This window comes from Hakea prostrata, chromosome 4 (assembly GCF_041222555.1).
Source record: "Hakea prostrata isolate BN-2017 chromosome 4, UWA_Hpros_2, whole genome shotgun sequence".
NCBI lineage: Eukaryota > Viridiplantae > Streptophyta > Magnoliopsida > Proteales > Proteaceae > Hakea > Hakea prostrata.
This window is the reverse complement of record NC_142603.1, coordinates 50,965,048-50,986,501: the sequence shown is the minus strand read 5'-3', so window position 1 is coordinate 50,986,501 and position 21,454 is coordinate 50,965,048. Positions and strand designations below refer to the sequence as shown.

Here is a 21,454-nt window from a genome sequence, read left to right as displayed (position 1 = left end):
ATTGAATCTTGACTCCACCTCAGTATCATAAGTAAAATATTATTCTAAAGCTATAAGATGTAAAACTTTAGTTACTTTTCACTGAAATCCCAAATTGGAGAAGAATTCTTTTCTGGAGTCAATTGTTTAGATCTGAGAAATAAATTGTCTATACTCTTTTATGTTCTTCATTCTTCTCCCTCATTAACCTTAGGAGGAGTCAATGGAGAGTGCCATCTGATATATCTACCATTTCACCATCATTTGGAAGGTTGCCATTTGAATGCACAGATAATTCCATACCACCCTGCTCCAAATGTTCCTCCCCTGATCTCAACGCATTGTCTTTTCTTGTCTCATCAATCTCTTTCTCCTTGCCCCATAGAACAATGTAGAGTCCCAACACTATCAATGCTGACCCCAAAGCACTGAAAATGCAAAAACTGTGTTAGAACCCTGGATCGATCTTTTGCAAATATCAAGTTTGTTCCTATGAGCCCAATATCAGCTAAATATTCCTTAAATTGAACTAAATATCCTTAAAAAATAAAAAATAAATAAAAAATAAAGGAATAAGTACTACATAAATAATGACAATCAAAATGACAAAATATATACCTTCCTATATGTAATTTCTCGTTGAGAATTGCCCAACCAATTACAGCCACAACTACAAGCACCAGTGGGTTGAACATGGAAACATAAAGAGGACCTCCCTTCTCTATGCACCATGACATGATGCAAATTATTAGTGATCCCGCTATTCCCTGCGATCAAGAAGTATAGTTGGAGAACTTGATAGTCTTGAAACTAATGGGAGAACAAGAAAATGAATATTTTAATTTCAATTTATCAAACTTACGGAGTATAAAGCTGTGGTGAGTCTAATAGGGGACTTTAAAGACCATCCAGAGATATTATGCTCCACGCATATTCCGACGACTCCACATTGAAGGGTAGCCATCAAACATAGTAAGGCCGTGCTTGAATAAGGAGCTGCAAATGTCTTGTTCAATTTAGCCTAAAAATCATCACCACAAGACAACAAAGGAGGATTAGACAGGAAAATGGAATTTTTCTTTCTTTCCTCCCTTTTTTTTTTATTTTTATTATGGGTATCCAAGCCTTCACTCAAAATAGTCCCATTGACCTATATTGACCCATAATTGCATGACTTAGGTTATAATGAAACTAGATAAGAACCATTCAACTTAACTAAAAGCATTGGAACATACTAGACATTAGTGTGAATGGCCTTAAGGAGATGAGGAATTGCACATCTATCAATCAATGAAGCTGTTGTGTGTACAACAGTCGGGCAAATTAGAGGTTTCAAGATATTGAAATTGACCTTACTTGGATTATAAGCCATAGTGAACAAGCGATGGAACTTCCAATTATAAGCAAGGGACCAAAGAACAGATTGGTTTCCCTGCCAGAACCTTTGTGCTGCAGCCTCTCAATGTATCTCCAATGGATTTTGGATTCCATAATGTTGATGGATCTGCCTTTATAAAATGACATTAACATGGCACCACCAACACATAATATTGTTCCCAACACCTTAGCTTGCCCGGATCTCTTCTTGATTCCAAGACTTTCCAATCTTCAAAGTCATAACATTCAATAAAAGCAACAAAGAAAAAAGAAAAACACTACTAGCTCATCTAAGAATAAATTAGTTAAAAGGACTCAAAGAACAGAACCAGTGGGCTACCCCAAAGGAACAGCCATGATGAAGGTGATTGCTGGCATTAAATTGCCCAATGCAGATGCTACTGTTGGTGTTGTATATCTGAGTCCAAGTGCGAAAAGGCACTGGTTCATGGTCACCCTGCAAGCATGCACAGAAAGAATCATTTAGTCCAATACATTTCTAGTCTACCTAGAAAGCACAGGCCCCTGGATCTGTGATCACCAACCGAGCCTAAAAACAAACTCTCTAAGGCGTAAAACTAAGTATAGCATGATCATTATTTGCTTGGGTTTTTGGGCATAACTCACTCAAAAAATGAAACTGAACTCACCCAAAAAATGAGCTTACGAAAATTTGGCAAAGAATTCGAATGGTGACCCTTGGTCTGCTTTTCCTACAGTGTAAACAGGGAAATTATATGAGAGAGATTGGAAAGGATGATTAATGAGAAGAGTAGGTAGATGATGAATTTTGTCAAAATTTTCAAGTAAGTGTATCATGTGTATGTACCTCTCCCAGAAATAAGCTAATGGTGATATGGTAAGGGCAGCGAAGACCTGCCGATAAGCAACAAGGACAAAAGGGTTCATGCCTGCGTCTAAGGCGAGCTTTGATATCAGATACAATACAGCAAACCCGAACTGAACCAAGATCATGGCCAAACAAGGCACTAACTCTCTCGCCATTTTTCTTTTTCTTTTGTTATGGCAGGGCTCTCTGTCTGTCTCTCTCAGCCTCCTGAAGATGAAGCTCAGGGGAAGATTATAATATAGGCCATGCAGAGCGGTGGATCATGCATGGTTGCTATAGATGTTAAAAAGGACACAGATTCTTACGGAAAAAGAAAAAAAAAAAAGAAAGAGAAAGAAAGCAGAGAAAGGTTCACGTGATATAATGGCCAAACAAGCAAAGCAACGTTGCAATAGCGTAAAGTTACTCAATCTTTTCAACCTTAACGAAAATGTGAAACCCTCAGTTTTCTTGTACCATCTGGGTTTCCTCTTTTGTTAATGAATTATCTGGGATTCTCAGGAGGATAAACGTTGTCATCACTTGTTACTCGTGCATTCAATTTTCTCTCCCTCTACCTATGTGGATGATCAATCACATTCTGCTTTCATAAATGCGTTTTCAAAGGTGGAATGATGAGTCAGAGAATCCGGATCATCACCCCGTCATCCGGAGTGCTCCCCGATGGCTTTACCACCACAAATCTTGTGAAGACCCACAAGTAAAAAATAATAAAATAAAAATCCCATCACCCAACCCCTTGGTCCCCTTGTATTTATGGAGGTAAAGCCATCAGGAGCACACCCGACGGGTAGCTGATCCGGACTCTTGAGTCAGAAGTCTAACAGATTCAACATGTCAATGATGGAGAATCCATCATGCTGTGGATTACATGAAGGTTAAAAAATATCCCAAATGTAATACTAACCGATACGTATCATATTCAACACAATTGACTAAATACATATTGATACATCTCTTTATTGATTTGCAGTAAAATACAATACATTGATTAGTATGATACAATACCCGATATAAAATAATACATCTCTTAAAATCACCTGACTGATACAATACTGGGGCGAATACTTTTAAACATTGCATGTGAATGGCTCCTTAAGTGTCTTGGACGTAATATATACTACACACATTATCAACCTTCGTTTGAAGAGCTCAGACTGCTGCAGGTATGTTCACGTAAACTTACATCTGTGTGTTTCAATTTATATTTTTCTGCTTAGGTAGAAATTGGGAGTATTTATTCAAATCAAAATAGCAGGATCTTAAATCTGGGTAAACCAACCCTAATTTAAGTCTTCTCCAGGAGTAATTTCTAAGAAACTATGGTCATGGCTCATAAATATAATGCACAGGCTGACGTAAAGCAGTAAGCCAAAAAAAACTATTTTAAGGGTCTCTCCCAGTGTTGTCAAGCAATTAATGACAAATCAAGAAGTTGCTCAAGCAATAACAGATACATAGGTCTTCTCCTTGTCGTAACTCATCACTCATTGATTCAATTTTCTCTCTCCCACTGTTTTGTGTGCATAGATGATCGATCACATTCTCCTTATAATAAACACAATTTCCACAAGGAAGAAGAAAAAAAAGGGGGGGGGGGGGGGGTGTGCCGGGAGGAGCCAAGAATGACAGATGAATCTCATTTTTTTGTCATGTCTGATGAATCTTCGGTTGCTTAGGCTAAATAATTCTAGAAGGTTGAGAAAACTTCTCCGACAAGTCTAGGTTTTAGATTTGCATTGGTTGTTTACAGTTAGACCTAAAAACGCACCACAAATATTATTTTGATTTAACAGAAACGAGTACTGCTCACTTAGAAAATAATTGGAGGCACAGCACAGGTAAGATGCCGGTCATACATATCTAAAGACACATCTCAATTACTTTTGATGGTAGAGGTCATATCAGATCGCCCACCAGTCATCCTCTCTGCATCCTTTCCTCGCTCACCTGAAATTCACCTCATGCTTTTGTTAAATAAAATTTTATGTGGACAGAGAAAAAGAATTTTGACAGAATCAAATGTACGACTATAACCACTAAATAGCCATTTTCTAATAAACAGAGGAGAAACATACCTGTGCGAACTCTAATTACATCTGAAACAGGCACCACTGCACAAATAGCGAAATGTCATTAAAGAACTGACCCATTAGTTTCCTGCTACTAAAGAAGGGATAATCATTAATAACTTGAACAGATAGATGATGATAAGAGGAATAATTAGTGTCCTGCTAAAAGTGCATTATGGGTAGAGTGATGTATCAGGGTATGGTGCATGCTGTAATATGGGATAGTACAGCATTTGATTAGTAATTGGTACCTAGATTAGCTTTTAAAGTAATTAGCTTTGGTATCATAGCACTGCAGGATTCATTACTAAGAGCTGTTTTGACTTGCTATTATTATAAATAAACTAATCTAGCACATAATAGGAAGAGTATCCTATTGTGTTCTAACTTTCTACTAGAGGCTGTGTGTCTAGGGAGGGTTATAATGCATGCAACACCACCCCGGGCTTTTGCGGAGAAGCTGTTTTCAGACACCAAGCTGAGACCACTTGGTCGAAACAGAGCAACCTTACCTTGCAGCTAGATATCAGAGAACATTCAGATCAGTATCCACTGCCCTATCTCAGGTTCGATAGACTCTCGGAGATCTTTTCATTTGGTTGTAGCTACCTATGCTGCAATATACAGTATGAGATTCTAGTCAATGGTTATTCAGATATAAACTACTCTCCTTCCACAAACTGCTTACTTCTGTATTTCTATAGAGCTGCTCATCTCAGGATTTAATTTTATCGACAAAAGGAAGAGATGACTGCCTCTTTTTCTGAAGTTTGGAGATCCATGGATAAACTTATTCCTGATCTAACCATTAGATTTCAGTAATCCTATGATGTATGGAAAACCTCTGCTGTTGAGCCACTCGACCAAAGTTTGAAGCCAACCCCAGTCTTTGACGTAGTATTATTCAAAATCTCCCATTGAAGAAACAAGTGGCTATTTTTCTTTTTCTTCTTTATTTATTCAGAACTGATAACTAATTCAGACTGCCTGAGTTTTCTGGGTCTTAAAGGTCCCCTCCACAGTTTCTTGGACCGCTTAGGCCTCTGAGTTAATTGCAGTTATAAATCTCCATATTGATCAGTGGTACTCTGTTTTCATGGAGTTTTTGGATTGCCTGAGTCTTCTGGGTCTTAAAGGTCCCCCCCCCCCAACAGTTTCTTAGACTGCAGTTCAAAGCTATGCTATTTTATGCCTGTGAGTTATTGCAATTAAAAATTTCCATATTGATCAGGTACTCTGTTTCCATGAATTTTTTGGACAGCTAACCATTCACACGGGTATCACAGGTCTATCCATAAAATGTTCTCCAATTCTTGACCATAATCTGTCTGTCTAAATGGGTCCCTTGACTTCAATTTGGTGTGATCTGAGACCTTTACAAGTAATTTCTAAAATCCATTGGGGACTCTACTCCTTTTGGCTGCTGTTTTTAGTGCTGATTTACTGATACAAGTATCATGAGTGATTCCAAACCCATGGAGACTCCTTCAATGTCCATATCAGCTTAAATAAACTCAAAGATGCGTCCAACTGTTTAATCTTGGGCTAAAGCAGTTAGCATGTATATCACTACCAGGCACAAAATGGATCACGTGACTAAGCCGCTAGCATTCCGATGACCGCCACTGAATATTCGATATCTGAAAGTGCCACAACACTTTTCTGGCTGGGGAGCTGTAGAGCCTTCTTGTTCCATCCAAAATGATGTTTTACAACACTGCAAAGGGTGTCAAGGATGACCCAAAGAAACTTACAAAGGATAAGAATGTGTCTAAGGTATATGACATATATGAAAAGGTGTTCTTCTTCAAGCAGCAAAACTTCTCTATCAGTGATTATGGTGCAGTGAAAGGTATTGACGATTATGGTTTAGCATGGCCAAGATAGAGTTTACTTTCTATTCTACTTGTTGCTCGGTTGAGAAGCTCCCTAGGATAGTTTTTCTTTTAAGAAGATTTGGGAGATTTATGTAATCTATGCAATATTTACTTTTTGAAGTAACTCAGTTTTGGAAAACTTAACTAAACTGAGATTAGTTTCTAATTTGTAAATAAAGACTGATAGGCGAGACTCATACATGTGTGAACATTCTCCCTCTTTCTCCCCCTCCTCCTCTTCTTCTTCTTCTTTAGTCTTCTTCTATTCTTCTTCTTTCTCAATTTTCTTTAGGTCCCTAGGTTGATTAGTTACGGGCACTGAGATCCTAGCATGATATCAAAGCAAGTTCGATCGGCCTAGGGACTCCTCCCTCGATTGCGCAATTAATTCTCTTTCATTTTCTTTTTTTAATTATTATTATTATACAGGGCAGCCCAACGTTCGCTGCAGTAATTATTGGAATGATTGTCCTTTTCTTTGACTTTTGAAGGATCAAAATATCTGTATAATAATACTACAAAAACGCCCAAGAGTTCTGAAACCCCTTCGATCCAAACCGAGGTTGCTACTGCCTTGCTTTCTGCACAAATCTGAAGTTCAATCTGCTTTCTAAGTCCTGGGATTTCTCTTGATTTCTGCAAGGATATGCCCACTATTTGGATCGCAAGAGCCAAGTATTGTGCATTTTATATGCCATAAGTTCTGCTGCAAGTTATATTACTGCTGCCCCTGTCTTGTTGAATTTTTCTGTTCTGAAAAAATTCTGCTGGTACCATATTGTTTTACTGCTGCTTCCATTGTTTGTTTTGGAATTGAGTTCAGCCTTTCCATGATCTAATAGTTTTAAAATAAAAACACCTTTTAGATATGTTTACCACAAAACTAGTCTACCAATAATTGACTTGCATATACCTTTGTTTGAGGCTTTATTTTTTCCTTTGGTTAAGTAGAACTGCTACCTGTCACCTTCTAGTGGAGAGCAAACTACCTCCTCTTCTAGAATCTGCTGGCTGGTGTTGAATACGACAACTCCCTTCTTTAGGACACTCTCTCACAAAGTGCCCCTTTTAGTGACAGTAGAACTATTGACCCCGGGTGTTGTTGAGACTGGGGAGCTGTAGGGATTCGGCCCTCTGGGTGGAACTGCAGTGGAGGTGGAGGGGTTCTTTCTGAAGTCTTGGCTGCATTGCTTCTTCTATGCTAGTAGGTTTTTTACACACAGGGCTTTGTCGAATAGATCTCTGAGGTCATGTGTGTCTGTCACACCTAAGTCCACCTATATGTCATACTTCAAACTAAGCTTGAATCAAGTCATGGTTTGTAGCTTGCTTTCCCGAGTCCCTATCCTTGAGGCCAAGGAGTCAAACTACTAGATGTAATCGGCAACTGACATGGTACCCTATTTCGAAGTGTGGAATTATTTCTGCAACCCAGTTTTGTAGTGTTATAGTACATATCTCTCAATCAGTTCTGTTTTATTTGGTTCCCAAGTGGTAAGATCTATATCCACGTAGTACAGTTCTCTCTCCATAGGGTTCAACCAATCCTACCTACAAATTTGGTCTTGGCTTAGTCCCATCTTACAGTCCTCTGATAGGTCATACCGATGAAAGTAATCATCTAAGGTAGCTCTCCAGTCATAAAAAACTTGAGGGTCTAGGGATCCATTAAATTCTTTTAACTCAAGCTTTACCCTATGGTGGTCTGCTCCCCTTCTATGGTTTTGGTCCCCATTAAAATAGGAATGAATGTGCTCCAAGGTGAGGGGCGTCAGTTGTTGGTCTCTCCCATAGGGCTCTCTCCTTTGTTTCAAATCTATCATAGATAGGATTGTCGTACCTAGATTCCCGTGTGACGATTCCTATCCTTATCTTTTCTGTATCGTCCAAGTAGTGCATCATCCTTCTACCTATTTAGCTCAATGGTCTCTCCATGATGGGGTAAATACAATCTGGGATTGAACTCTAGGAGGTGGGGATGAGTGTTTTTAATGGGGGACATAATATAGAAGAAAGAAGGATATAAAGAAGATTGGGGGAAGAAGGGAAATCTTAGAAGAATTAGTCTTGAAGAAGAAGAAGAGAGAAAAGAACACTCATAAGAAAAAAGAAGAAGAAGAAAAGAGGAGAGAAGGGGGGTTGCAAACGCACAAAGCTTAAGCTTCAATTCATTTTTCTATTCCATGCTCAATAAGCTGATTACAAGTGTTTAAATAACAAAACAAACATACTTGATATGAAAACAACTATAATAGGACTCTTGGTAATTTAAAACTAACAAAAAACTGATCCTACAAGGACTCTTAGGAATTTAAAACTAACTAAAACTTATCCTAGATATTCTACCCAAATAAAAACTTTGATTACATGATTATCCCAATAATAAATAACAAAATTCTAGATTATCTCTAGAACTCCCACAAAACAGTTCCTATTTTATCTCCTTGCAAGATGAAGGTTGAGCCCACCAAATATGAAATTATCATCTAAGTTACTGTTCACGCTACAGTAGCATGAACAGTAACTTCTGGTTGTGCTGCATCAGTTTTCTTCTCTGCATGGCTGTTCAAGGTAAGACACTATTGGTCAAGCCCTGTAGTTATAAGGCCTTGTAATTGTGCTAGCATCTCAGTATGTATCATCTATATGTTCTCAAGCATTGAATTTCGTTTCAAATTTGATGTTTCCACCCTGTCGAAACACCTGAAATTTTGGCAATACATAGCACAAATCTGATGCCCTATTTCAGTGGATTTTAGGTGATTTTTTGTTTAATTTTTGGTACAAAACCTAATTTGAGATAAACAGAACGGAAGTGTAATTTTTTTGCTACAACCTAACCAAAAGTAGTTTTCTTAATCTGCACATGCCTGAGTGCCCGATTGTATGCAGAGTTGCGGACAAATCTGAAATCTAGAACATGCATTTTCATGTAAATTTTGATATTATGCAAGAGAAAACTAAATTTTTCATCAAGACACAAATAACAAATACAAGAAAATAGACTTGTAGAACTTGATTCTTGGTTAAAAATTACATTGAATAAATGAACAAGATATATCATACAAGATATCAGAAGTCCATAAAAAGAATACACAATGAATAAGACCTAGTTTAATCTAATAAAAGCTGTTATGTTCAGATGGATTCATCCCCTGAGCCCTAGAGTACTCTAAATACTGTACATAAGCAGGTCATGACATGGTAAGCATAAAGTTATCCATGTAGTCCATCACTGCCCTTCTATAGGTAACATCATCAACATAGAGTAGATCCTACCCTAGGGAATGTGTCATAAGGCCATGTACTGTAACCCCGCAAACTAGAGAATTGGTTGTGATGATCCTGATAGATATCCAAAGATGGAGTCCACAAATAACACACTTGATCCATCCCCACTAGACACACTTTGATCAAAAATTGCAAAATTTCGGTCTCACCAAGGTGAAACTTGTATGGACAAATTTTTTTACCAAGTTGTCTGTACTCTGTAGGGGCATTCATGAGTTTTGGTTTAAGGTGCGTGTGCGTCACAACTGAAACATAAACCCTTTATCCATTTTGGCTTAAATTCCTGCGGCCTTAACTATCACGAACGATTATTTTTCTTGGTGGCCGCAACTTGGGAAGATAAAGGTAAGGCCGAAGAGTTGTTTCATTGCTGGGTCAGGCTAGGTTTGGATCAGTTTGGTCAAGCCATCAAATCAGGCCCGGCTCCATTCACTTGTACAGATAATGGGCTGGTCTTGGGCCCGCCCAAAAGGACTAAATTAATGTTCAAATACTGTTGGGCCACATTATAGTTTACGAGGTTCATGGTTTGACTATTATTAGGCTTCCTTGGCCCACATAAGGCCTTGTTCTTAGCCTCAATGGCTTGGGCCAGGTCCATTATTTGGGCCATACCCTTGTTTGAAGGGCTTCACCTCCGCCCTAATGTCCTCTGCCAAACCAGATAAGAAGGAACCCTTCAACCAGGTCTCTTCTCCATCTCTGGCAACAACAACTAAGGCTCCAAAATTAATCCTATATTCTGCGACTGTTCCTCCCAAATGAAGCCTTATTAGAGCAAACTGTGGCATCTTTTTTTTTTTTTTTTTTGGACAAAAAAAAAACCTAAGTCTGAATTCTTCCTTCAGCTCCGACCAAGAGGCTATAGGATTTTGCAGCTCCCAGAACTAAAGCCAACCCAGATCTGGTCCATCAATATAGATGGTGGCTGCTCAGAGCTTCTCCCCTACACTAAGTCCATACTGCAAAAGTATCCTTCCGCTCGCAGCGCCCACCCATATCAGATCCTCATCACTAAAGATCGACATCCAATTGCTGTGGTAGGAATCCAGGGCTTCCCTCATGCTCACAGTTGTAGAAGAACCTCTCCTGGTGCCCTCTCGCTATGTTGCCAATCACCATAACCTGCATTCTCTTCTGTCATTTCTGACAAAAAAGATCCCTCCTCGATGGTTTTTGCCTTCAACAGGTACATCTATAGTTCCTCCCGAAATGTTTGATTGGTCTCTTCTTACTTTTCTATATGTTGAACGAGTGAGCTCAACTTGGACCCTAGAAGATCTCTGCCCCTAGATTTGCCTCGCGCTAGCCTTGAATTCTTCCACTCTTCCCTCCATTCTACTCCTGACCGTTCCCTGAGACCAGAACAGCCCTGATACTGATTGATAAGAACCCAGACAGGAGTCTTGTTCAATCCCTGAATCAGCTCTTGGCAGCCATAAAACAAGCTTCAGCAACTCCTAAGACTCAATCAATATCACTTGCACGCACATTGCAATTAATGAACAGGTAATATATAGGGAAACACTTTAGTTAATTCAACACTGCAAATAACTCAATTAGAAATGCAACACAAGGCTTCCAACCCCCAAATACCCTACTCAAGTTGCCCCTAACCAAAGAGTCTTCCTCTCCCGGCAGGCACATTCAATCCACCATGCCTATTCCCTATGCCCACTAATATAGCACCAATAGGCCCCCAAAATATTGTAGCTAACTACTATCCACATAGGTCAACATGGGAGTGGCTGCTCCCCCATAGAATGCTTCCACTAGTCCTTGTCCTTTTAGTCCCCCCCAATATGGTCATTAGCATACCCTCCCCTACCCCTACACCCTCAACTTTAGTGTCTTAACAGTCTTGCTTCCTATTACAATGTAAGGGCCTATTTATAGCTTGGTTAAAGCTTTACAAGAAATAGAAGTTTTGTGGACTGAAAATAGGTAATAACTTAGTAATAGTGACAATACAATCTTATGGAAATACAAACTACTAGGCTTTATATTTCAGCCACATGCATAAGTAACTAAATTAGAAACTAAACTGAGCTACTAAATCTCTCAAGAATAAAATCATTATATAGTCTGATCTTGGGGCACAAAAAACTTATAAGAATATTTCCAATATGCCAAATAATGGGTTGTGACACTGTTCACATGAACAGTGACGTGAACAATGTTTAGACGTTTTTCCTTCTTCAGTCATGCTTCATCGAACCAACAAAGACCTGCCACATCATCAAACCAGGCTGCTCTCACAGCAGTCCCACAACCTTGCTGGGCTGATATTGGGATTTGTTCTTATGGGCATGCATGGGATTTTGATCTACATCAACTCTCATCTTTTTTAAAAAATGAAAAAAAAGAAAAGAAAAGAAAAGAGAACTTATCCTCAAGTTTAGTAGAGACACCAAAATTGACTTGCATGATGAATCTTCAAGTAAAGTATGCAACAATTCATCTTGCCTTTTGTCTCTCCTATGCTCTGATGCCAAAAAATGCGTAGTCAACTTTGAAATGGATAAACAGCAGAGATCGATTGCAGCTAGGATCAATAAAATAATGAAGATAAACTATAATAACTACAAATTCTCTTTCTTTCTTTCTTTTCTTTTTTTCTTCCTTTTCTTATATATGAAAGAAGAACATGAAAGGATAAGGAGGATATAGAAGAAGCATAGTGATGTGAACCCAATTTTAGGGCCAGGGATTCTTGGATGAATTCCCTAAAATTAAGGGTTCACCCAGAATCTCTCAACCCACACCAGCAAATAAGATCCAAAGCTAATAGATGATGGTTAGGTAACTAGGAAACTTAAGGGGAAGGTTATGGGAAGATTTGAAAGATGTTTGGGTTTTATTAGTATCGCATGTGGATACTTTGGATCATTATGGTAGGATAAGAATTATTCTAAATTAATAAGAGATGAAAAAGGATCAAACTAAAATTATGTGGGAAAGCTCCATTATCACAAATCAAATGAGTAGGGATAATTTTGGGAAAAGGGAAGGAAAGGGAAGGGATGGGAAAGGAAGCCCACGATTAGGTATGGGGAAGGGTTTGGGATAAAGGGATAAAACAATTGGGAATTAGATGGAAGAGACATAGGCTGTTATAGGGTAATCTAAAATTATCTGGGAAGGGTAGGAAAGGGAATGAAAGGGTAGGGAAGGAGTTAGGAAAGGAAAGCGGCAGATTCTTGCGACTTCCTTTCTTTTCTTTTCTTTCTTTTCTTTTTCTGCTGTTTCAGTACTATACAATAACCAGAAAATATAATAAAAACAGAAAAAAGGGGGAAGAGAGGCTGCTGCAAGAAAGAGAGGGGGCGTGTCTTGGTTGGATCGCAGGGTAGGGGGAGGGGCTGCACTTGGCAGAGAAGGATGCTTCTGTAATGGATGATTGCCTGCTGGTTTGTTGAAGAACGGCTGCTGCAAACTGAATCAAGACTCAAAATCCACCGTGGCCCTCCCAAAAAGAACCACGACCAGTTTCCCACAAACAATATTCAATCTTTATTCAATGCAGAGTGAAGTTTACAACTATAGGCTGGCTTATTTGTAGCCTTACATCAAAAAGAAAGAACTTGAATCAAACTGGGAGACTCTATCTTGACTCAACTAAGACATAGAGACCAACTTAACTTGGGTTTCCTTATAAGTTAGGATACCTTTTACAATGAATCAACCATGGAATAAATTTCGATCAAAATTGCTGCATATTTTGAAATTGAAACCATATGCAAAGTTTTTCATCGAAGTCATATATTTTGACCGAAACGGTACAAAATTTCGGTCGTAACAACACGAAATCTTGTACCGATTCGAACGACACATTCCAAGTTATAAAACCTCTCTGTTTTGAGACGCAGGTTCCGTTACTTTCGACCTCTTCCGCCACTTGAGATTTCAACTCTATTTCAAGTTTTTTCTAATTTCTTTTGGATTCTAACCCCCATTTCACCTCATTTTAGCAACTCCTTTGCGTTCCTACTCGACTCTTGCTCCTCCATTGTTGGGTTTTTGTGAATCAAACAACGTGAGTTAACCAAGTTCTCCATTTTTATTATTTTTTTTTGTTTATGGCTCAAATCAACTTAAATTGCTTTCAAATTAAAGTATGTTCAGTGACTTTAGTCTAGAGTATCAATCTATGATATGTGAAGTTCAAATAAATTTTTGCATATTGTTACTATTTTTTTATTTTTCTGTATTTAAAAATTATTTTCTAAAATATATATATTCCTAAAATACACATGTACACTCATGTATGAACTTCAAATTGATGAATGTGAGACACCATCATTTCATCTATGCTATGATGGCATTGAATCAGATTTTTTGTTGCTAATTATTAAATTTAATTGTGTGAAAAATATTAAAATATTTTTTAAAAATATTTAAATATTAAAAAAAATACTAATTAATTTATGTTGTATATTTAAAAAATAAGAGATTATTTATAGTATCATGTATGTACTCTTTGAGCTTATTGTAATGCTTTTTAAGATACTTAGTGTGTATTTTTTATATCAGGTACTCTCTTTGAAAGATGTCAAACATAGTCTGGCAACACAGGAGGCCACTGACAGTCAATAGGAAAAAGAATGAGTAAAATTATTGCAAAAAATAGATAGGAGGAGGTGGGGCCACTAGATTGAAGGGGCATTTAACAAGGAGAAGAAGGGATGTAGTAGGATGCCAAAGGGTGCCCTCAAAGGTCAAGAAAGGAGTGGCCTCATACTTGGCTTGGGAAAAACAAAAGAGGAAAGAGAAGAGAACACAAAGGAAGGAGTTTGAAGATGCATGACTAGATGACCTTACAAAGCCAGGAGAGCAGGATTTTGATCCAAAGGAGCCAAGAGAGTATGGATGTGACCTTGACTCAAATTCCGAACAGATGAGGAAGGCGATGATGATGAGTAGGGAACAGGTGTGGATTGATGACATGAGGAGGTAGTAGAAGGCTATGGGTTGTGGGTCCTCTAGAGAGCCAGTAGGTATGGGAGGCACACACAGCTCCCAAGGTCATATAAGGAGGAGTCAAAGTTTAAGGGAGGAGATTCATATCCAAGGAGCCCCAACACAGGGTCAAGCTTCATCAGCACACACTACAGATCCGAATCTTGAGATTCTTCGTAATGATCCGGCCATATTTAGGAGGCCAAAGCATAAGCAAAGAAAGTTGAAGCACTTGTGGAGCAGTGTGAAGGAGAAAGTGGGGATGGCTTTCTCCAAATGGGCTATGTACCATAGTATTCCAACAAATACACTCAAGGGCCCTACTATAAGGATATAATTGAGGAAATAGGCAAGACTGGGGGTGGTATACAGAGACCCAACCCACATGAGATATATCATGTATATTTGCCTAAGCCTAAAGAGGACTTGAATGAATACATTAATGGATTAAAACCCATGTGGGCTCATTATGCAATGACTATGATAGTTGATGGTTGGACTGGTGCCACTAGACAGTCCATCATCAATTTCATGTTGAATTGTGATGGAAGGACAGTGTTCCTAGTCGGTAGATTCATCAAGTGAAAAGAAGGATGCAAAATATATTTACAAAATTATGAAGGAAGTTTGTTGGTTGAGTTCTACTAGGAGTTCAACTCTATTAGAGTTTTTGCTCATGTAAGTTTCTATTTCTTGTTACCCAAGTAAGGGTATTTATGTAAACAATGTTCTTTCTACGTTATTATAGAGGGTTTGAGATCACACTGATCAATAAGCCATTCCACCAAAATCGTGTTTCTCAACATGGCATCAGAGCCAAAGTCTGATTAGGGAAGAGAAGAAGATAAAGAAAAAGAGCCGCTGCAACTGCTCCGTCACCGAAACCGAAACCGAAACCTTCTGCCTTCTTCTGATTTCATATTCCGCCTTCTTCTTCTTCTTCTCTGAATTTCTGAAACCAAAACCTTCCACCTTCTTCTTCTTCTTCTGATTTCATATTCCGCCTTCTTCTTCTGGTTTTCTTCTTCTCTGAATTTCTGAAACAATAATTCTTCTTTGAATTTCTGAAACCAGACTCCATTTCCATCGCAGTTCTGATTTCTGAAACAATATTCTGAATTTCTGAAACCAGACTCCGTCTCCATCGCAAACTCCATCTCCATCGCAGTTCTAATTTCTGAAACGATATTCTGAATTTCTGAAACCAGACTCCATCTCCATCGCAAACTCTATCACAGTTCTGAATTCTGAAACCTTCTACTGATTTCGTAACGATAGCTTCCTGCACATTTTTCTTCTTCTGATTTCGTTACAGCCTCTTACATCTTCTTCTGAGTTTTGAAACGATAACTCTAAAAACATACTCAACCCTTGAACCAAAATCATGCCTTAAACCAAAAGTATGGACCAAATCAGACCAGGGGTCTACTTGTAAATTCGTATAGATGAAGGGTCTCTTTTGAGAATTTACAGTTTTACAAGGACCTATATGAAATTATTCATATTTTCAAGGGCATTTCTATAATTTTGCATTTTTTCAGGGGTCTATTTGTAATTATCTATGTTTTCAGGGGTTTTATGTAATTATTCATATTTTTATGGGCCTTTATGTAATTTTACATATTTTGGAGAGGAAAAAAACATGGTGTTCCTTATATGCACCTTTTGAATCGTGGTTTGGCTATGGCATTCTGCGACGTTTCAGTTATTTTTTAAAAGGGTGAAGACTAAAAAACTGCAGACAATTTTTTCAACATGGCAACTACCGATGGTACTACTGCAAATGGGTGTTTGTGGTTTAAAAAAAAAATGAATGGATCAGTCAACAAGTTGAAGACTAGACTAGTTGCAAAGGGGTTTATCCAGACCTATGGGATTGATTATCAAGAGACTTTTGCCCTTATTGTGAAACTGAACACTGTCAGAGTTTTGTTGTCTGTAACTGTGAACAAAGACTGAAACTTGCACCAACTAGACTTAAAGAATGCATTCTTACATGGGGAGTTAGAGGAATAAGTCTACATGGAAATCCCACATGGTTTCTCCGATGACAATACTACTAGGAAAGTTTGTCGGTTAAAGAGGTCAATTTATGCATTAAAACAGTCTCCTAGATGCTGGTTTGGACGCCTCCTGAAGGCAATGACTTCTATTGGGTACAAGCAAAGCAATGCTGATCATACACTATTTGTCAAAAAGTCAAGTACTAATATTACACTTCTCATTGTTTATGTAGATGACATTGTCATCACTAGGAATGATGGTGAAAAAATTCAAAGGTTGAGGGACTTTCTTGGTAGAGAGTTTGAGATTAAAGATCTAGGGAAGTTACAGTACTTCTTAGGGATTGAGGTGGCTCGATCAAAGAAGGGTATATTCCTATCCAAAGAAAGTATGTCCTAGATTTATTATCAAACGTGGGAATGTTAGGGTGTAAAGCAGTTGATACCCCTATTGAAGCTGGAGCTGAACTTAAAGAAAAAGAGGGAGAACCAATGGACAAAGGAAGATAACAAAATCTGGTACAGAAGCTTATTTACTTGTCCCACACCAGGCCAGATATCGCTTATGGCATGGAAATAGTGAGCTAATTCATGCATGATCCATATTTAGCTCATATGAGGCTTTTACCAAAATACTACAATATTTAAAGGGAACTCCTGGAAAATGAATACTTTTGTCACCCACTAATAATCTAAAAGTAGAAGCATACACTAATGCTGACTAGGTTGGATCTCCAGACAGGAAGTCAATTTCAGGTTATTGTACCTTTGTTGGAGGTAATCTAGTTACTTGGAGAAGTAAGAAACAGAATGAGGTAGCTTTATCCAATACAGAAGTTAAATATAGAGCTATGGTTCGTGGAGTTTGTGAGCTACTATGGTTGAAAGGCTTGCTACAAGATATTGGAGTCCAAGTTCCAAACCCTATGATGTTATATTGTGACAACAATGCTGCTATTAGTATTAATAATAATCCTGTGCAACATGATCGAACTAAGCACATTGAAATTGACAGGTTTTTTGTCAAAAGAAAGTTGGAACAAGGGCTTATCTACATGCCTTTTGTGAGATCTGAAGACCAAGTGGCAGACGCTTTCACCAAGGGTTTGAAAGAAGGAGATTTCCTTCCTATTGTAGGCAAGTTGGGCATGACTAATATCTATGCCTCAACTTGAGGGGGAGTGTTGGTTGAGTTCTATTAGGAGTTCAACTCTATAAGAGTTTTTGTTCATGTAAGTTTCTATTTCTTGTTACCCAAGTAATGGTATTTATGTAATAGTGTTTTTTCCACTTTATTATAAATAGAGGGCTTGAGATCACACTGATCAATAAGCCATTCCACCAAAATCGTGCTTCTCAACAAGGTTAGAGTGGAGAATGTGATCCAAATTGTGACTGATATTTGGCTCCAACTACAAAAAGGTTGGGTTGAAGATGATGGAGAACTCCATGTATCAAAACATGCTTCTATCTACTAATTTAAATTTTCAAATAGATATTACATTACATATACACTTTATGACTTTATATTGATGCCTTGATAGTTCAGTAAATCATCACTAATTTGGACATTCTTATCTGGACAGATATAGGCTCTTTTGGACTCCAAGCTATATCTGTCAAGCTTGTGAAGAAAACTGTGGAGCAAGCCTAACAAGTTAGCACATTCATCTATAACCACACCTATATACTAAAGATGATGAGGGACAAGTGTCAAGGTGACTTAAAGAGGCCATGCATATTCAAATTTGTTACCAATTGGATAGCATTATAGAGCTTTGAGAGTAGGAAGACTGGCCTTAAGAGCATGTTTGTATCAAAGCAATGGTTTAATTGAGAGGGTTCTTCATCCATAGAACGAAGGAGAGCACAGTTGACCATACTCAATGACAGTTTCTGGAATAGTGTGAGGATAGTGGTGAAGGTGCTTGAGCCTGTGGTGCATGTGTTGAGGATGATAGATTAGCGGCGAAGACCTACACTACCACACATATGGGCTACAGTAAATAGGATGAAGCAGCAAGTAGCTCAGGTCTACCCACAGGGCAACAAGAAAATCCTTGACATCATTCAACTTAGATGGGAGTCTATGTTGTAGCATCCACTACATAAAGATGGGGAGTCGTTAAGTATAGTAATCAATTTAATTTTCATTATATTATCACACTAGAGTATTGACTTTTCCTTTTTATTTTTGCCTTTTCTTACACAACATACTATCTAAATCCCAAGTACCATTATAAAGACATGCTTAGGATGAGGTAAAATTTGATCGATGTCGTCCAAACTATAGTGGAGAGGTTGGAACCGGATCCATCTAAATAGGCAATCACCTTATGGAGGTGAGATTGTGATTTGATATTCACAATTCATAGTTTTATACTAAGTTATTAAGTATTAACCTAGTTATTGTTTGTTTCTTTATATATTAGATAGATGAAGGCATTTAGGGATGCCACCAAGAGTTTCGATAGTTCCACGGCCATATCGGGGTAGGAATCTGCCCCTGGGGGTAAGTTAATTTATTATATATTTAATTACTTATATTCTATCTTTAAGTTAGTTACTTAAGTATTGAAATGACTTGGAGTCTATATTTGTTGCAGCTAAATGGTGGTTGCAATTTGGCCATGACTCATCACCCCACTTAAGTAAAATTGCATGCAAAGTGCTCTCTTAGACATGTTCTGCCACTAGTTGTGAGCGAAATTGGAGCACATTCAGCCTCATCCACTCAAAGAGGCACAACTAATTAGGTGTGAAGCATCTAGAGGACCTTGTCTACTTACACTATAATATAAGACTTAAAGAGAATCATATCAGACAAGGAATGGATAGAGAGTAATGTGATCAAGTTGGTCTAAAATATTTGAGATGGATAATGATGATAACCTAGTAGTTGATTGGATCAAGGACAATGGAGAGCCCTTGCTAGATAAGGAGGGAGGTCATCCCAGAAGACAGATTGCAAAGGAGATGGGGCTGATGTGGCGGACTTCATGGCCCAAGAGGAGAGTGCACATGCAGCGCCAGCCCCATCCCTTCTTGCCACACCCTAGTGCGTTCACCCAAAGTGAGGATTTGATTGTCTGGTACACCAATGATGATGCAACACAGGCATCCCCCGATGACGATGATGGAGGGGATGAGGAAGGTGTTGGACCTCATGATAAGGATTCAGCTGATCTTAGGAACAGACCAACACCACCAGTATGTGACAATCAAGAAGGGGGAGGACAACCACTGAGATTCATAGGTGAGAGTAGTTCACCCATACGACACAGGATTTAGACTATAGTGGAGTTGCATCTCGAGACAAAAATGTTTCGTCGACATATTCGAGGAAGGGAAAGGGGAGACAACACAGACATGGTATGGAGGACACACCATCATATAGGTCTTACCGTCCGGCTGATGAGGAGAGCTCGGTGGGCTCTATGAGATCGATGAGCATAGATGATTCCAAAGACTCCACCTCTAGAGGATCCGAGTGGCATAGGCCCGCAAGTCCTCATATGATACTACTGTGGAAAGTGTTGGTTCTACTGGGTCAACTTATGAAGCTTACGGTTATAGACCTTATGGTGTTCCTCTTGGCTATTAGACTCAGGGTTAGCTACCAATGGAACCTTATGGTCATCGAGCTTACGGTGTCCCTCCTCGTGTCACACCTATAGGAGTCAGCACTAGAACCTTACTATGGTTATGGAACTTATACTGTTCATACCCCTATCGACAACAAGGGTGGTTCCTCATTTGTTGAGCAGATCTTCCACTCTATACCACAACCACCACCAGCCTTTCTATCAACTCATTATCAGGAGATTCCCAACTTCCCATGATTAGGATATCTTAATCATGTGAATGAGGCCACATACAAAGCTACAGTTGTCAATTATATGGAGCCAACATCATGGGACATGTATTATCATTTGTATGGGGTGCAGAGAGAAGAGGGAGACATGTATTAGGCAAACTTGTACTTGGTAATATTCTCGGTTCTTCTCATATATACTATATACTTGAATGTTACATTCTCAATGGTTTTTTTGGTAAACTAGTAGTTCCATTATGTTTATTACGCTTGAAATACGTATGATGCAAGAATCCAGATCATTTTGAGCCCAAATAAGGCTCGAAACTGAAGTAACTTTTTTTGGGGGGGGGGGAATCATTGGTTTGGAAATCTCGCATTTTCCTTGGGTTGAAACTTTGGTTTTGATCAAAATTTGTTCCTTGTAATTAACAACCTCCTAAATTAAAAGATTCTTCTTGAAATAAAAGACTAACATATTTATAAGAGTCCAACTTTAGAGAAAGACTCCTAAGGACTTAAGAACTCAACTCACAAATCAAATCAAGACTTCCAAACAAACAAGACTATGGAATTAAATACACAAATTCTGAAATTAAATCCCAGCAGATAATAGGACCGAAATTGACCAAATTACCCCTCCTAAAGGGTTTGGCCAGCCCTAGGTTTGCCACTTCAGGGTTTCAGCCAATGGCTGGATTCTGGTTCACATGAGATAGACAGAAGAAATGGGCTATCTCAACCCTGGGTCTCTCAGCCACAACTATCTCAGCGATTGAACAGGGATTTTACTCCATAACTCAGGGCAATTTCTCCAAAAGTCCCTCTTTCTATCGCAATGTAAGGGTGTATTATAGCTTCGTTACAACTTTACAAAAAAATAGAAATTTAGTAGACTAACATCTAACATAGAAACTAATAACTTAATGATAGTGACAATAGAATCTTATGGAAATAGAAACTAATTAAAATCAGAAACTATTATGCTTTATATTTCAGCCACATGCATAAATAACTAAAATAAAAACTTAACTAAGGTCCTAAGTCTCTCAAGAACAAAATCTTCATGTAGTTTAATCTTAGGCCCCACAAAATCCTCTAAGAATATTTAATATGCCAAATAATAGGCTGTGACACTATCCACGTGAGCAATAACTTGAACAATGTACAGACATTCACGCTCCATTAAACCAAGAAAAACTCGCCACATCATCAAACCAGGCTGCCTCTCA

The 21,454-nt window shown here is 38.4% G+C and overlaps 2 protein-coding genes across 2 annotated transcripts in view; both read right to left on the bottom strand.

Moving 5' to 3' along the window:
• Positions 1 to 199: 199 nt before the first annotated feature.
• On the bottom strand, positions 200 to 2,364 carry LOC149019426 (WAT1-related protein At1g09380-like). The gene is made up of 7 exons (XM_089154092.1): positions 2,186 to 2,364; positions 2,007 to 2,069; positions 1,697 to 1,813; positions 1,336 to 1,585; positions 842 to 1,000; positions 598 to 746; positions 200 to 407 (listed from the first exon to the last, which is right to left on the bottom strand). Exons 1-7 carry the CDS (start codon positions 2,359 to 2,361, stop codon positions 200 to 202), a joined length of 1,122 nt encoding a protein of 373 aa, XP_089010218.1. The 5' UTR covers positions 2,362 to 2,364.
• An 862-nt stretch (positions 2,365 to 3,226) lies between these two features.
• Positions 3,227 to 21,454, bottom strand: part of GLB1 (nitrogen regulatory P-II-like protein) — a 44,893-nt gene continuing 26,665 nt past the window's right edge. The window contains exons 7-8 of the mRNA XM_089153443.1: positions 4,285 to 4,320; positions 3,227 to 4,156 (exon numbers count right to left, since the gene is read on the bottom strand). Coding sequence (XP_089009569.1) covers positions 4,083 to 4,156; positions 4,285 to 4,320 — 110 coding nt within the window. The 3' untranslated portion in view covers positions 3,227 to 4,082. The remainder of the gene's footprint in view (positions 4,157 to 4,284; positions 4,321 to 21,454) is intronic.

Coding starts and splice junctions, on each gene's coding strand:
- LOC149019426 (XM_089154092.1), bottom strand. CDS start 2,361: ATGGCGAGAGAGTTAGTGCCTTGTTTGGCCATGATCTTGGTTCAGTTC. Junction 1,814..2,006: donor TTCGTAAGCTCATTTTTTGG/GTGAGTTCAGTT, acceptor GCATGCTTGCAG/GGTGACCATGAACCAGTGCC. Junction 747..841: donor TCACCACAGCTTTATACTCC/GTAAGTTTGATA, acceptor TCTTGATCGCAG/GGAATAGCGGGATCACTAAT.